This window comes from Schistocerca americana, chromosome 7 (assembly GCF_021461395.2).
Source record: "Schistocerca americana isolate TAMUIC-IGC-003095 chromosome 7, iqSchAmer2.1, whole genome shotgun sequence".
Lineage (NCBI taxonomy): Eukaryota > Metazoa > Arthropoda > Insecta > Orthoptera > Acrididae > Schistocerca > Schistocerca americana.
Window position 1 is genome coordinate 323,066,925 of NC_060125.1, and position 16,602 is coordinate 323,083,526.

The 16,602-nt window shown below is 38.9% G+C and overlaps 1 protein-coding gene across 1 annotated transcript in view; it reads left to right on the plus strand.

Annotated features, from left to right (window-relative positions):
• Positions 1-5,749: 5,749 nt before the first annotated feature.
• LOC124622913 (beta-1,4-glucuronyltransferase 1) overlaps positions 5,750-16,602 on the plus strand; it is a 102,026-nt gene continuing 91,173 nt past the window's right edge. Inside the window, exon 1 of the mRNA XM_047148702.1 lies at positions 5,750-5,881. Coding sequence (XP_047004658.1) covers positions 5,750-5,881 — 132 coding nt within the window. The remainder of the gene's footprint in view (positions 5,882-16,602) is intronic.

Below are 16,602 nucleotides of genomic sequence, written 5' to 3' on the forward strand. Positions count from 1 at the left end.
TAGGAAGACAGGAGTCTGAAACATTTACAAAAATAATTACTAAGGTTTGTAAAATACGTTTTCATCATTATTAAGTCTGTAAGCATAATTCCCTGCTGCAAGTTGCGTTTCCAAGTCCCAGATCTGATTTATGAGCACAAGAAATGAATCAGAATAAGAAAAAAAATTTAGAACTGAATAAATAAATTATTTTATAAGAATAGTAGTAGTGTTACATCACAAAAGCTTGTAAATAAAATGGTCTTAGAAATACATCCTAAGCCAAAAAATAGGACGCACCACAAAGAAATTTTCCGAATGGGATGGCAATCGGTAGATGTGAAGTATGTGTACAGGCAAACATACGATTATAATTTTAGAAAACAACGGATAATTTATCCAAGAAAAAGAGCCTTACAAATTGAGTAAGTCAGTAATGCATTGGTCCACGTCTGGCCCTTATGCAGGCAGTTTTTCGGCTTGGCAGTGATTGTCAGATTTGTTGAATGTCCTTATGAGGGATATCGTGCCAAATTCTGTCCTATTGGCGCATTAGATCGTCAAAATCCCGAGCTGGTTGGAGGGCCCTACCCACAATGCTCCAAATTGGGATGAAATCTGATGACCTACCTGGACAAGGCAGGATTTGGCAAGCACGAAGAGAAGAAGTAGAAACTTTCGTTGAGTGTGGGCGGGCATTATCTTGCTGAAATGTAAGCCCAGCATGGGTTGTCAAGAAGGGCAGCAAAACGGGGCGTGGAATATCGTACTGCAAGGGTGCTGCGGATGACAACCAATAGGGGCGCTGCTATGAAAACAAATGACAACCCAGACCATCACTGCTGATTGTCAGGCCGTATAGCGGCCGAGAGTCAAGTTGGTATCCCACTGTTGTCTGGGCCGTCTCCGGACATGTCTTCTGCCTGGAATCTCGTTGACTGAAGTAGAATTCTCTCACGGATGAATCTCGATTCGAACTGAGCCCGAAGTGACCAGGAAAGACGGAGCCTTACATTTTTTCCTTTGTTTCTCTCAAACATGTAGAATGTAAGTTGCGCTAGATTTTTCATAAATGGTTATAATGTTCCAGTTTATAAGACCTATTAATTTGACAATTTGATGTTAAACTCGTTTTACTTTACTATTGGCAACTGGTGTAACAGTAGCTGACCATGAATTGTGTATTTCACTTTAGTGTTTACGTCTGAGGTAATCCAGGAAGTGACTGTTGAGAATAGGCAACAAGTTATTCACTTAAAATTTTCAGCATATTAATTATTTTTTTTGCATATGTGGTTATCTTGCTCTGTACTAATTGTAATGTTGGGAGATTTCTTCTTATTCTAGGAACCGCTGTTCCACAAAGTAATAATAATTGTTGTGTGTCTACAGCTTTGACATGTAATGCTAATTTTATGCATCTGGTTATTTTCGGTGTCGACGTTGCCCTCAATCCAGGCGCTCAAACTCCTGTCACTGTCATTCGTATCAAGACAAAGTTGTTCACAATGTGTGAAGTAAACGTGCAATACAGGACGAAAATAAAGCTCCCTCTGCAGCCAAAATGTCGCCTCAAGCGTCGTATGAGTAATTTGATTCTTTTGATAAGGCCTTGCAGATGAAGAACTACATTGGTGAAGAGAGTATTTCTGTGCTTAACAATGTGTCCAGTGTAAATGAAGACTGTCACATCAGTTCGCCAAGACATGTTCTGTCGTTCTTATAGAATGTGACTGAGCCTTTTTGCTCTTCGCATCAAGACGTAACTTTTATTCTACAACGGCATATGATTATGTCAAGGTTATAGTTGGTACTTGCTTGCCACATTCTAGAACAATAAATGAGTAGTAGCAAAGTGGAACTCCTAGTTTAATAAGTAATGCAATAGGTATGTCTACACAAGTCCATTGATTTCTGAACTTGAGTGCTAATATGAGAAATCGATGGTCACCCGATAATTACTTGGTATTACAGTCTAGTATGATCTGCCAGTAACATTGCTAAAAGTCTTTTCTCACAGACACTTAAAAATGGAAATACAAGAGTCTAATTGTCTTTGTAGGACAGGTACCTAGGTTCAAATGCAATAATCTAATTGTGTTTGTAGGAGAGGGAGCGAGATATATATGCAGAAATTACGATTAAGGCAACTGGACGATATTGATACTGAAGTTATGAATATTTAGATGTAATAGGTATGTGATAAAATACGCTGGTTAATAAGTTGAAAGTTTGTTTTGTTTGTGAAAGTGAGCTGAAACATTCATCGAAAAAGAAAAAAAAAGCAGTGGAGTATTGTTTCGTAGGGTATAAAATTATCATTTGAGTTGTGGAAATTCCTTTTTACAAACATGATAACTGAATATATGTGTTCTAGTGATCATAATGATAAGTTAAAATCATGATTGAAATATATATTCCTGATTGTGCAAAATTGTCACACAGAATTAATAATGTGTAGAACGAACTAGAGAATAAATTGCAGAGAGACAAGGATGAGGTTTAACTAACATCAAGTGCAAGCATTCCAAGTTAGCGGTAATGCTTACCTGCACCTAAGGTCTATCAATAATTTTGATACGAAGTTGTCGTGTTCCTCTGGTACAAAGTGTCTTTTAAGTGCTTACTTTCTGAAAATCGCACATTTTGGTAGTGAAATGATCATAAGGATCTTGTGCTGTTTGTACTGTCAACTATTACAGCTATCAGGTTGGCTTAAATTAAAGCGATCTGCTATTTTACTATGATCCAGGTCATGCTTATTCTTTTTCTTGTATCTTTGTCCAGCATCACCACAAGGTCAGCGTTTTTTTTAACTGACTGGGCATGATTAACTTAAGGATAGCTGGATGTCCGACATGTAGCCAGCCTCTTACTCCCAGGGACCGACTATATGTACCCCAACTGTCTGCGTATAATGTTATTCACGTGGAAATGGAAGTTTTCGAAATGTTTTGCGAATCGTGTAACTGTGGCGGGGCATGGATAGCAGCTCGATATTCAACTAGTGAAATCTGGGAAACCATATCCAGACTAGCCTCACGCCGACCCTCGCCGTTAAGCCTGCGGGCGAATTCGATCCGGGGCCGGCGTATCTCTTCCCCGAAATAGCGCTTTAACGTGCACGGCTGTTGTGCGGGTGATGTAGTATACGCGTAGCGAATGAAATGTCGCACCGAGAAATTAAGTTATCAACTGTCTCATTACGAGTATTCCTCCACGAAATTGCATATGTCTTATCTAAGCACATATTCAGATACTAGTTTAAGGGTCCATTCCCCTCAAGTCAACATATAAAGTGAGCGATGTTCATGATTTTTTTGGAAAAGCTAATGAAGCAATCAACATAAACCTTTTTGAATATTATTTATTGATTCTTGAACAACATTTTCTGATTTATTGAAAGAAATTCAGTCATAAGTAAGCGCCTCCCCCCCCCCCCCCCCCCCCTCATCCAAGGACCTAAAAGTTCCACTGTCTAAAAACAGATCTATGACGGAAGTACTACAGTCTGCAAATCTTATCTGGAATAAAAAAAAAAGATTTTCTTATTTTATAGGATATTGCGCAACGGAATAATAGCACAGTTCTTTGAAATTCGCAAAAAATGGCCAATGTTTAAAACAGAGATTTTGATTTGTCGTGTGGTTTTGGTCACGTTTTTCGCAATAGCTAATGAATAAATCCAAATGAAAAATAGGCTATTACATCTTGCAGACATGCCCAAGGAGTAATTCAGCCAAATTTGAGAAAGGTATCTTTATTAGTGTGACCGCAATCCGTTCCATCAGTTTTAGATATAATGCATTTCTGATTTCAGATAATATTGGCAAACAGCAGAACCTCCGTCATAGACACGCCTTATTTTGCACAGAGTAACTGTAATTCATCGGATGGGGAGTTTAATAACGAGTGAATTTCATAAAAAAGATCAGAAAATATTGCTCAAGAATCAATAAACACTAAGCAAAAAATTTATGTTCATTACTTCATTAGTTTTTAAATTTTTTAATATTTGTGGGGATTCACATCCTGCAGATGTTTAATAAACGTAAACATGGTCCATAGTAGGCTGTAATGCGATCTTTATTTAATCATGCGATTAGCTAATTTCGACTACTTGTCATTGTCCAGCACCAAGGCTTTACAGGTGCTTGACAATGACAGGTTTTCGAAATTAGCTAATCGCACAATTGAATGAAAATCACATTACAGCCTACTACGGGCCATGTTTACGTTTACTATTCATTAGTTTTACCAACATTATCGTAAAAATCGCTTATTTTATTGGCTGACTGAGGAGAATAGACCCTTAAGTAAAGAGGGCGAATGTCATACAGGGTTTTAATGGAGAAACCCTTGTTTTGGCTTCAGCAAATGACCATTCTCACATGGAGTTGTCCCTAGTGGTGAGATCGACTTTTCGAAACTAGCTATTCAGTGATGTAGGTTAAGATAACAGGTATCACACCCTGCAGCCGTTGACCTTGGTGGGCCCTCGTTTACGAGTAATCGACGAAAAAAGTTCAGAATTTTATGTAATACTCAACAGCATTAAAAAAGTATTACCATGTTAAATGATTCCATGGTGAAAATTAGATGGTAAGGCCTTCATGTGGAGAAAGTCGAGGGTTTCTCATCAGGAGCTTTACATTTTTAAATTTTTAAATCCTTATCGAAATGACTTTGATCATTATTTTTATTCATTTAATTGGTTAAATGCAATTTTTTATTTCTTTTCCTTTGTCACATCATTTTAGTCATCATATGAATTTTTTCATTTGTTCTTGTTTTGTCTTTATGTTATTTGTGAATGTGAATTTACTTATGTTTATCTATTATAATAATTAAATATTTGAAAATGTCGATGTATTTGTTAAAAAACAAAAGGCTAAGTAATTTATTTATATTGACTGCGCAGAGGTGCCAAAAATTGATCTTTGGTTGCAAGATATTGCTTTTTTTGGTTAATGATCGTTGTATTAACATTTAAAACATAGCCTGAATTCCTATTGCAGTATGGTCAAAGCAACACACATGAAGATTTAAACGAAAGAAGGGATTACAAGGAAAATGAAATTCACGCCACAGGAGGAATAGAAACGATAAATACAATAACATCGACGAAAAAATACGATGATAAAACGAGATAAATTAAATCGAAATTAATATAAAAAATTAATTAAAATAACATGAATGAACATTTCAAGTGGAAAAAGAATGCTAGGAAGAAAAATGACAGGAAATGAAGAATTTGATATGATGATTAAAATAAGGTGATGAAGGAATAAAAATTTACATTTAAACAAATTAATTGAATGAAAATAATGACCGAATCATCTCAATGAAAATTTAAAAAATAAAAGAAATTGAAGTACCTGGTGAGATTCAAATGCGTGGCCTTCTGTATATGAAGGTCTTAAGCTATCCTTTACATCATGCAACCAATCAACATGATACTGTGTTTTTAACGTGGTTGAGTGTCAAGTAAAATTCTGAAATTTTTTCCTCATTTACTCGCAGAAGACGGCCCACCAGAGTGAATGGCTTGCAGGGTGTGATACTTAGGATCTTAACTTGCGTCACAGTATCGATAGTTTCAAAAAGTCGATACCACCGTTGGGGACCTCTCGTTGTCTCCTGCTAATCTCGTTGGTGCAGATTTCCTCCGTGTAGCCGCTCTGGGCCGGCTGCGCCATACTGCTCACTGCCAGGCTTGTGGAGATAAATGCAACAACTAGCACACAGTTGGTAGCAGTGGTGTGGTGCGATGTTGCAGGCGGCGGCTTGCCGGTGTTGGCGGCACTGGTGGCAGGCGCGCCCGCGGCGGCTGTGGGCGCTGAGCGCGCTGTGCGTGGCCGCCCTGGCTGGCTGCAACCTGCTGCTCGCCGCGCGGCTGCTCGCCGGCGGAGACTGCCGCCCCCGCGACGCGCCGCCCCCGCCGCCGCCGCCGCCGCCTGTGCTCGAGCTCGTCAACGATGAGGGCGGCCCTGGCCCACACCCGCGAAGGTCGGTATCAGACATACGTGTGAGCGCTGGTTTGGAATACGTCAGCAGATTCTCAAATCCACGACTTCCTCGCATATACTATCTTGTGCTCATTGATTTGCCCAAGGTTGCATGTTCATGGCTTCCCGTAATGTATGAAGTGAATTCAAAATTATAAACAAAACAAATAAAAACTTGGAGATGTTCGTATTCAACATAAAATAAAAATTTATAGCTCCTCTTCAATACGACCGAATCACCCGAAACTCCCATCACTCTGCTAGTAACTGGTATATGTACAGTACCGAAAACTCAACAGAACTGTCCACAACCACCCACTTTTCTCTCAGGCAGCTTGTTTCTTCATGGTGGCTCCTGACGTCATTCTTATAGTGCCTGTGACTCCTTTGGTAGAATTATGAAGGGTCTTAGGCAGTAAACTATCATTTATACAATTTGCTGTGTTACACTGAAGTCCAGTTTTCAGTACGATTCATTCAGGTAGCTGCACAACTTGACCCACAGATATGTTTGTATGCAAAAACTGGTTTATAATGTACTAACGAACCCAGCAATGCTTTGCAATTGCTAAACATGCATTTCAGAATGAAATCAGTCTTGGTTTCGAAATTATTTAACGTCAATAACGCGTTTCACCCTCTTGTGGCATCATCAGATTTGTGTAAAAGTAGCTGGATGTGGAACACATCTGTCATCTACCCATTTTTAACGGGAAATTATATGATACATACAGTCGACGTTGAGTCCATTTTCCATTTTATGTGGCTACATGGCCGCGTGGAGTGGGCACGTTGTTAGAGCCGCCATGCCACGGATTGCGTGGCCCCTCCTGTCGGAGCTCCGAGTCCTCCCTTGGGTACGAGTGTGTGTGTTGTTCTTAGCATAAGTTACTTTAAGTAGTTTGTAACTCTAGGGACCTATGACCTCAGCAGTTTGGTCCCTTAGGAATTCACACACATTTGTGGCTATATGACAGATGGATTTCACATCTAGCTGCTTTTATACGATCTGATGATGCCTCAAAAGGGTGAAACGCGTCATAGACGTTAAGTAATTTCGCAACGAAGACTGTTTTTATTCTAAAATATATTCAAAACTGGTTGTACCACCCTACCATGGAATGGAATAATTTTTGCTACATGTGGTTGGGAACTGGATATTCGTCCTTATCTGCGTAATCCCTGGGAACTGTGTCTGTACGCAAATTTCGGTTCCTCGTTGCGACTTCGCCCACTTCGCAGGTATGGAAGCCGAAATTGTGGTAAACCATTTGGAATATGAGTAAAATGATCAGGAAAAGTTCTTGACAGAGTTACTTTAAATTTTTACTACTATACTATACATTTGGACGATGTACACATTTTCTGTAAAAAACGACTGCAAGATAGAAAATACTTTGCGTAGCTGTGAAAGTGTTCGGTTTCGTTTTCTTTCTTGCAGTTGGCTTACACTGAAATAGCAGGACATTGACACAATAACACAAATTGTTTCTCCTGTTCACACACTGTTTCACAGTTTATATAATTTTAAAAAAAAGTTGTGTACACCACGGTGTGCTGTTTAGCTTTCTTCTTCACTGTCGGTTTTAATAAAAAAATGTTCATTACGAAAGCTGTACATATGGGTTATCGGATTATAAGAACAGCACTGCGCAATGTGAATCTTCCCATCTCTGTAATGCTACACGTTCGCCGGTTAAAACTATTCGAAATAAAAACATTACAAGAAAATCTGCAGACGTTTCTCTTTCATACCCCATATACGAATTATCACAACCGATCTACCAGTTCACTTTAAGCTGCCGTAGTTAAAAACGACAGTGAGAAAGAAAACTGATCAGCACATTTTCACACCACAGCAAAGAAATTTCTTTCTTGCAGTCGGTTTTTACAGTAACAAAGCTCTTCAGAGCTTTTGAGTGTTAGCTTATCCAAATATTTGGAGAGAACTTGCAATTAGAATTAGACTATAAGGATCCATTGAAAACAGAGTAACCGAGAGTGGTTAGCACACTGGACCACTCGTATTCAGGGGGACGGCGGCTCAAACCCGCATCCGGTAAACCTGATTTAGGTTTTCCGTGATTTCCCTAACTCGCTTATGACAAATGCCGGGATGGTTCCTTTGAAAGAGCACAACTCCTTTCGTTCTCCATCCGTCCATAACCAGAGGTTAATCTACATCTACATCTACATTTATACGCCGCAAGCCACCCAACGGTGTGTGGCGGAGGGGACTTTACGTGCCACTGTCATTACCTCCCTTTCCTGTTCCACTCGCGTATGGTTCGCGGGAAGAACGACTGCCGGAAAGCCTCCGTGCGCGCTTGAATCTCTCTAATTTTACATTCGTGATCTCCTCTGGAGGTATAAGTAGGGGGAAGCAATATATTCGATACCTCATCCAGAAACGCACCCTCTCGACACCAGGACAGCAAACTACACCGCGATACAGAGCGGCTCTCTTGCAGAGTCTGCCACTTGAGTTTGCTAAACATCTCCGTAACGCTATCACACTTACCAAATAACCCTGTGACGAAACGGGCCGCTCTTCTTTGGATCTTCTCTATCTCCTCTGTCAACCCGACCTGGTACGGATCCCACACTGATGAGCAATACTCTAGTATAGGTCGAACGAGTGTTTTGTAAGCCCCCTCCTTTGTTGATGGACTACATTTTCTAAGGACTCTCCCAATGAATCTCACCTGGCACCCGCCTTACCAACAATTAATTTTATTTGATCATTGCAATTCAAATAGTTCCGTACGCATACTCCCAGATATTTTACAGAAGTAACTGCTACCAGTGTTTGTTCCGCTATCATATAATCATACAATAAAGGATCCTTCTTTCTATGTATTCGCAATACATTACATTTGTCTATGTTAAGGGTCAGTTGCCACTCCCTGCACCAAGTGCCTATCCGCTGCAGATCTTCCTGCATTTCGCTGCAATTTTTTAGTGCTGCAACTTCTCTGTCTCTAATGACCTCGTTGTCTATCGGACGTTTAGCAATAATCTCCTCCTCTCCCAAAAGTGTAAGTTTGTTTTGTATGTTACTACAGTTTCATTCGCTCTGTCCATGAATTGAGAGTTTACTGCTTTATGCCCGCTACCAGTTATCAATTCTCTGGAGACTTTTAGAAACAGCCTCTAGTTGCCACGCTACAGCCGGCAGGGCGACAGGCAGTCAGGTGTGTCGTAGGAGTGTGGCAGTGAGGCTCGCCTAAGGTGTCCAATTTTGCGCTATTTCGCGTGCTGTTTAGTCCTAGTTTAACAAAACTTGCTTTAGCTTTATAATTTGTGGGTTCGTGTTAACTATTTACAATCTAAAGAGCCAAAGAAACGTCTACACCTGCCAAATATATTATATTGTAGGGCTCCCGCGAGCACGCAGAAGTGCTGCAACAGGACGTGGCACATATTCGACTAATGTCTGAAGTAGTACTGGAGGGAACTGACACCGTGAATCCTGCAGGGCTGTCCATAAATCCATAAGAGTACGAGGGGATGGAGACCTCTTCTGAACAGCACCTATCAGGAGTCCCATATCACTCCAACTGCACACCCCCACACCATACAGAGCCTCCACGAGCTTGAATAGTCCCCCTGATAATTTGCAGGGTCCATGTCTCCATACCCGTACACATCCATCCGCTCGATACAACTTGAAACGAGACTCATCCGACCAGGCAACATGTTTCCAGTCATCAACAGTCCAATGTCGGTGTTGACGGACTCAGGCGAGGCGTAAAGCTTTGTGTCGCGCGATCATCAAGGGCATACGAGTGGGCCTTCGGCTCCGAAAGCCCATATCGATGATGTTCCGTTGAATGGGTCGCACGCTGATGGCCCAGCAATTAAATCTGTAGCAATTTCCAGGTTACACTTCTGCCACGTTGAACAATTTTCTTCAGTCGTCATTGGTCCCGTTCTTGCAGGAACATTTTCCGGCCGCAGCGATGTCGGAGATTTGATGTTTTACCGGATTCCTGGTATTCACGGTACACTCGTGAAATGGCCGTACGGGGAAATCCCCAGTTCATCGCTACCTCGGAGATGCTGTGCCCATCACTCGTGCGCCGACTATAACACCACGTTCAAACTCACTTAAATCCTGATAACCTGCCATCGTAGCAGCAGTAACCGATCTAACAACTGCGCCAGGCACTTGTCGTCTTATACGGACGTTGCCGACCGCAGCGCCGTATTCTGCCTGTTTACGTACCTCTGTATTTGAATACTCACGCCTATACCAGTTTCTTTGGCGCTTCAGTGTATTATGGCTTGTGAAGAGGGAACACTTATGCCTTTATTTCGTGGATTAGATGACAAACGATTTTCAAGTTCGACTTATGAAACGAAGTGCGCGCATCAAGACAAGCGATTCACACCGCACTTAGACAATGAGATAGGTGCTGGGAAACGAAACAGAAAATTTCAGTTTTCTTAGTACAAAAAGTGTGTTTCGCTTATAGGTTGCTCTGTAAGAATTAAATTGCATTATTACACATTTTGTTTGGTGGATCTGGGGTTGAAAAAGGACATCAGCTTCTTTAGGAGTATTTGTCGTGCATCTGTGACAAAAATTTTTACAGAAAAACCGAGAAACACCAAAATTCAGGATGACACCTTCAGACCCAAGAGAGCTTTGAATTGTTGGGTCGTGGACGAACTGAACATTTAGTTTCTGAAGGAGCCAAGCTTCTAGCCATAAAACATGATGCAGTCGTGAAACAAAACAGATTCGTAAGTGAGAGACTTGTGGAAGCTGTTTGTATCTTGGGCGAGCAAGAGCTTGCATTCACAGGAAACTTTGAAGATTAATGTTCCGCCAACAAAGGGAATTATCTTGAATTGCTTGAACCCTTTCCTTCCCAGTAACAGTTTATTTGCGATCACTTGCAGAACACACATGGCTCCTAAGGAACATCAAACACAATTCAAAACAAATTAATTGAATCGGCAACCGATGTCAATGATTGCATTAGTGAAGAGTTACCGTCAAGTGAATTTGTTGGAGTGCAAGCAGAGGTAACCTTGGAATTATTCTCAAGATTTGTACACTATACGTTCCCATAGAAAGATTTATGGGTTTCTGCAATGTTGACAAAATTGGTCAAGATTGATCAGAAATTGTATTCAACACACACATGGTGTTTTGTTGGTTACTGGCAAAATAGTGAGCCAGACATATGATGGAGCCTCAGTAATGGCAGGTAAACACGGAGATGTCAAAAATTTTGGTCAGTAAAAATGCCCACGAGCTACACTTTCTCACAGTTATGTTCATAAACTTAGTCTGGTGCTTTTACATTGTCGTAAAAATATGAAAGCAGTAGGTCTTGTACCATTCCAATCATTTTTTAGCAGTCCCTCAAAGATAACACAACTCATAGAAATTGAAGTATTCAGATTGCCTCAAATCTGTGCTAGACGCTGGAATTGCAATTCACGCGCTGTTCAAACATATCTTAAATACCGTGAGTTAAAAGAAATTGTTCAAGATATCACCACAGATGATGAAGAGTCGTTCAAGAGTGCTTCTGGCTTGCTTAGCATTCGTGATGAAACTCACCTCCTTGTCCTGCTCTGCATTTACAAAGAAATATTTGTGTATGTTAACAGATATCTGTGCACTTCTTCAACATAAAATCTCATGTGATATTAGAATCCGCAATGCTGAAATCAGGAAGACCACAAGTTCGTTAACAGATAAGAGATCAGATAAAATAGTGATCTCACGTATTGAAAGCTGTAACAAGAAATTTCACAGTGATGTAAGTGTCAGTGAACGTGACTTCTAGTCCTGTAAGATGTTGTTTTATGAGGCCTTAGATAACATGATGGTGCAAATGGAAATGTGTTTTGGCAATGATCCTAATATTTAGTTTATATCGTTTAATTTAATAATGATCAGTCCGAATCAGTTCGGAAATTATAAACCAAATTTCCCAACAATGCAACTGAACGGCCCGCTCATAGCTTACCCAATCTTTAACAAAGAGGTCTGGAAAATTAGTTAGGAAACATTTATATTGACAAGCTGCAGACGTTCTTAAATTCGTAATACGCAATTCGCTGTTATTACATCTTCTTCTGAAGGAAGTAAGAGCACACTTAAAGGAATAAAAAATTGCGTTCGTGATTCACTGAAAAATGGTAGATTAAACTCTCTCTGCAAAATTTCCATAGAAAAGAAACTTGGTTAAGCAGCTTACAAGGGATCAGAACTAAAGATATCGTGAATAATACCTTTCCTACCAAGAAGACGCGCCTGTATAAAAAGGTACAAGGTAAGCCGACCAACAATTTATCCATTACCTTCGCCATTGTTTTTCGCACAAAACGCGTACATTGTTGTTTAAAATATATATATAGCCTGTGTCCATCCGAATATTTATTAGAGCATAGGGTACAAGCCAAGAACTTTTCGAGAGCTTTGCTAAAAACTTTCCACTTTATATATTAGTATAGACTGGCTAAGCCAGGATGAGAAGGGAACTGAAGGACTAAAGTCTCCAAAAATGAAAATAACTACATGATAGTCAGAATATGGATTTAGATTTTGCCAAGCCAGTTTAAAAAACTACAGTACCGAAGCTTTAATTAATAAACATTAATTAAAATATCGTCTTTCAGTTGAAACAAATTATTTGTGCAGAAATATTTCGACCTAATGTATCGACTGTGATGCCGCAGTTACTTCAGAATGACTTACAAAGACGACGTCAGAAGGTAAAAAGCAGTGCTCTGTTACCTGCTTTTGCAACGTTAGTTCATGGAAGTTATGCTACAGAAAACCTCAGACGTATATCATTGCGAATAATAGGTGAATCTAACTTTCATTGATATTAATAATGCTGGGGATAATTTCGAAAAGGAAAATCAAACGTGAAACTCAAATCACGCGAAGAAAGCTTATAAAATAAATACATGTAAAGTAGGCAATATAAAAACATAAAAATAGTTTCAAGTAAATTTATGATGTAGCCCAAAGCGTCTTTTGCATTACACCATAACCAACTTTCATAACGCTAAAATTTAATGATGAACGAAGGGCCCACTGAAGCAGTCGATTAGGTATAGATTCAGTGCTTGCAAATGAGCTTTGATTTACGAAAACAGTGGGAATTCAGTGGAATTGTTTCACAATACATTCCTACACTTTCAGACCTTGTGATTCTAAATCTCTTCAACCGCAATCACAAAAATAGGCCAGAACCACTAATGAGGAATTTCCAAATGTACGATTGAGGTTGGGTTATGTCTCTATGAAACGATTATGATAACAAAAACCAACAGGCTTTTGAATCACACTTGCGGCAACTCATTAGCATGTAGAATGCCTAGGTATGTTTACAGGAAGAACTCATTTTGTCTATGAAATTATGGCGAGAAGTTGGATAGTCAAGAATTTGTATTTTTACTCTAATATTAATCTACATTAAACTTAAAGAAATATGACCCAAGCATACACTGACATTTTCTATTTAAATATTCTATGTAGAGTAGAAGGAGTCAAACTGAAATGATTTAAATGATGTGGTTAAGTAGTTTTCGGCTCCATAAGGTAGTTATTCTTGTGCAAGAGTAACGTTTTGTTCACACTCAGGAATTGTGAACATAAGTTTTTTTTGCATTTTCTGTACCCAGTACCTTTTTGTTTTTGTTGTTGTTGTTGATGATGCAACATACGTTGTACCGAATTCAAAGAACTGTGTCTTCTTAGGTAATTAATAGAGGATTAAATGGGAACCAATTATTTATTTATTTTTGTCTCTGTTTTCGCCTCTTTGTTGGGCTTGATTAAGATACTAGCGTTATCGTGAAAGAATATTATTCCTCATTTATCAATGTGAGTTGAATGGTCATTTTTAAAATTCTGAATAACCGTTCTGGAGGGCACGATAAATCAACACTTTTTTCTTCTTCTTCGTTTTTGTCTATAGTTTCCTTTTGGCCCAAACTTCTTTCTTTCATTGAGTAAGTTGTTCCTCCTCTTCTTGTGCCCACTATCTTCCAGTTCTTGATTTTTTCTTTCCTGAAAGACTGCCTTATCTACTGCTTCTTTAAAAATGTGTTCATTTACTTGTTGCAGCTATGTCGACTCCTTCATTTTCGATATCTCTTCGTACTCCTCTCAGCCACGTGATTTTGGGGATTTGCAATTGTTTAGTAAGTCAAATATTTGTTTGGTTACTACGTCATTATTCATCCTGAAAGTGTGTCCATAGAACTTTAATCTCCCACTTCTCTGTTACGTTTTCAACTTACAGACATAGTTCTATATATTAGGTCGTAATCTGTACTCCGATTCGCTGCTGATTTTGGGTCCAACTATTTTTCTTTGGGTTCTTCTTTCATTTTTTTCTAATTTTTCCTGCTGGTTAGAGTATTTCTGATCTTTCCGCTATTCCTTCGTGTTCCAGTTTTGTGTTCCAGGACAAAGATTTTCTAGTGTAGATGTTTCTTGTCATTTGAAAGACACTGTACATTTTATGGGCTCTAATCGCTATTGCTGTTCGCTGTTGCTGCCTTTTCCTTCAAGTTGTCTGATAGCAGTCCCCCAAGTTATTTTTAATTCACTTTACTTTAGATATTACAGTGTTATTCATTTTAAGCTTTTGAGGTGTATTACTGATCTTTGTCAAGAACTTGTGTTTTTTCAACTGATGTTTTTAAACCTACTTTTGCTGCTTGACGTTGTAGCCCTGTGATTTGTTTGTGTGCATTATCAAGTGATTCTGTAATACATGCCATGTCATTTGCAAATGCAAGACAATCTGTTTAGAATGTGTGCGTCTATCACCATTACTGTTTTGACGTATTAGCTTTTACATGTTTCAGTGATTCCTCATTCTTCCATATTGTCTAGTTCCTCTTGTACCTCTTCTTTCTTAGGAAGTCATGTTTGATAAGGAAGTTCACAAAATGATTCATGCAGTACAGTCTCCATTGTATATTTGCTATTATGGACTAAGTTTGGGTTGGTAATCTTTACGGACATATTGGGCATAGCAGCGCTCACCGTGAATTGTAAAAAAATATGATATAAGTCATTATCGCATTTTAAAATTATTGTTTTAGCTCAATATCTTATTTAGTGTCTGAAGTTAATTAGCGATGATACAAACTTTCTTCTCCAGAAGAACTTTAATTATTTTGGCAACGTTATTCTCCTTAAAATTAATAAAAAATTTTCATTGATAATGTGACACTAGGAACACAGGATAGTAGGACATGGATCGTGTTCCACGTAATAATGACCTTGGGTAATGGCGACTATGAGATTAAAATTAAAGTATGCATGAATGTAATATTATCAAAAATCACTCAGAACATTGGGAAACCATTTACAGAGTTAAAAATATAAAGTGATTCAATCTTATATTTGGAGATTCTGCGGTCGCGAAGCATTAGACCGTTGGCTACAGTTACAATTACAATGTCTCGTCGCCAGATGAAAATATTCATTATACTTGCTGTGGCAAGTATTCCTCTTGAAACATCATTGTGTCACCAGTATACTGCGGTTCTTGGAACTTGCAGTGTCTCTCGCAAACGCAGTAAATAGCTGCATATATGTATGCTGCGCCAGAACCACAAAACTTGCGCCCTTCCTCACCCATAGCTACTCCACCTCTTATTACTGTTGTTACTGTTGTCAGAGAGCGTTTGCACTTCAAAGATTTCTTATAGCTACTCATACATTTTCAATGGATCAGTGTATTATAAAGCCCAAACATTGCCCGTGTGTCTACTATACAGATGTTATAAAATTGTTTTTAACTACATTAGTCAGGATTCCGTTTATAACATATCCATTTGCCACGTTTATTTTATAATTCTTAGACTATAACGAAACTGATCATACATGAAATGAAAACTACATTCGTGAAAAGGTATAGAATCAAATATTTCAATAGAAGTGCTGTGTTATGGTATTACGTACTATGCTATAGTGTCTCACACACACGATTACCTTCACGATGTTTGCTCGGAAACTGGTTGACATCGAGCTCCGTTTACTGACTGCAACAATTCCTGGTCACTGACAAAACGCAACACTCGTTTCTAGTTCCTGTCAGGCAGTATCTTTTTAGGACCACAGATTAGAAACATCTCTGGAGTGAGCGTAGCGTTCTTTGTCTATCATCAACATTAAGCTAGGTACTTCCGTTTTGGTGTTCACAGTAATAAAAGGCAAATGAGTTTTTGAAAACAGCTGCACTTAGTAATTATTATTTACCGGTTTCACTTTTCGCATGAACGAGAGTATTATCAGAAAGTATAGTATAAAAGATAAAAACTGAGATAAGAGAGAAAACTTAAATTAACGTTACGTAAAGTACATATTCTATTTGCAGTATGGTGACTTACGTTTAAAGCTGGCTGACAGCACTAAAGATTAAACTGGCTGTGCTATAGTACTTACGTTTAAAACACATTTAATTACAGTAGCAAATGATGACATTGACAGCGCCACAGGTTAAATGAACTGTGCAACAGTGCTTGTAATGTCCATGATACGGTGTATCCAAAGACAATTTACAACTACAGAAAACGAAATTTAATTTTTAATGTTGTATCTTTGTTCCTTGGTTACCTCATT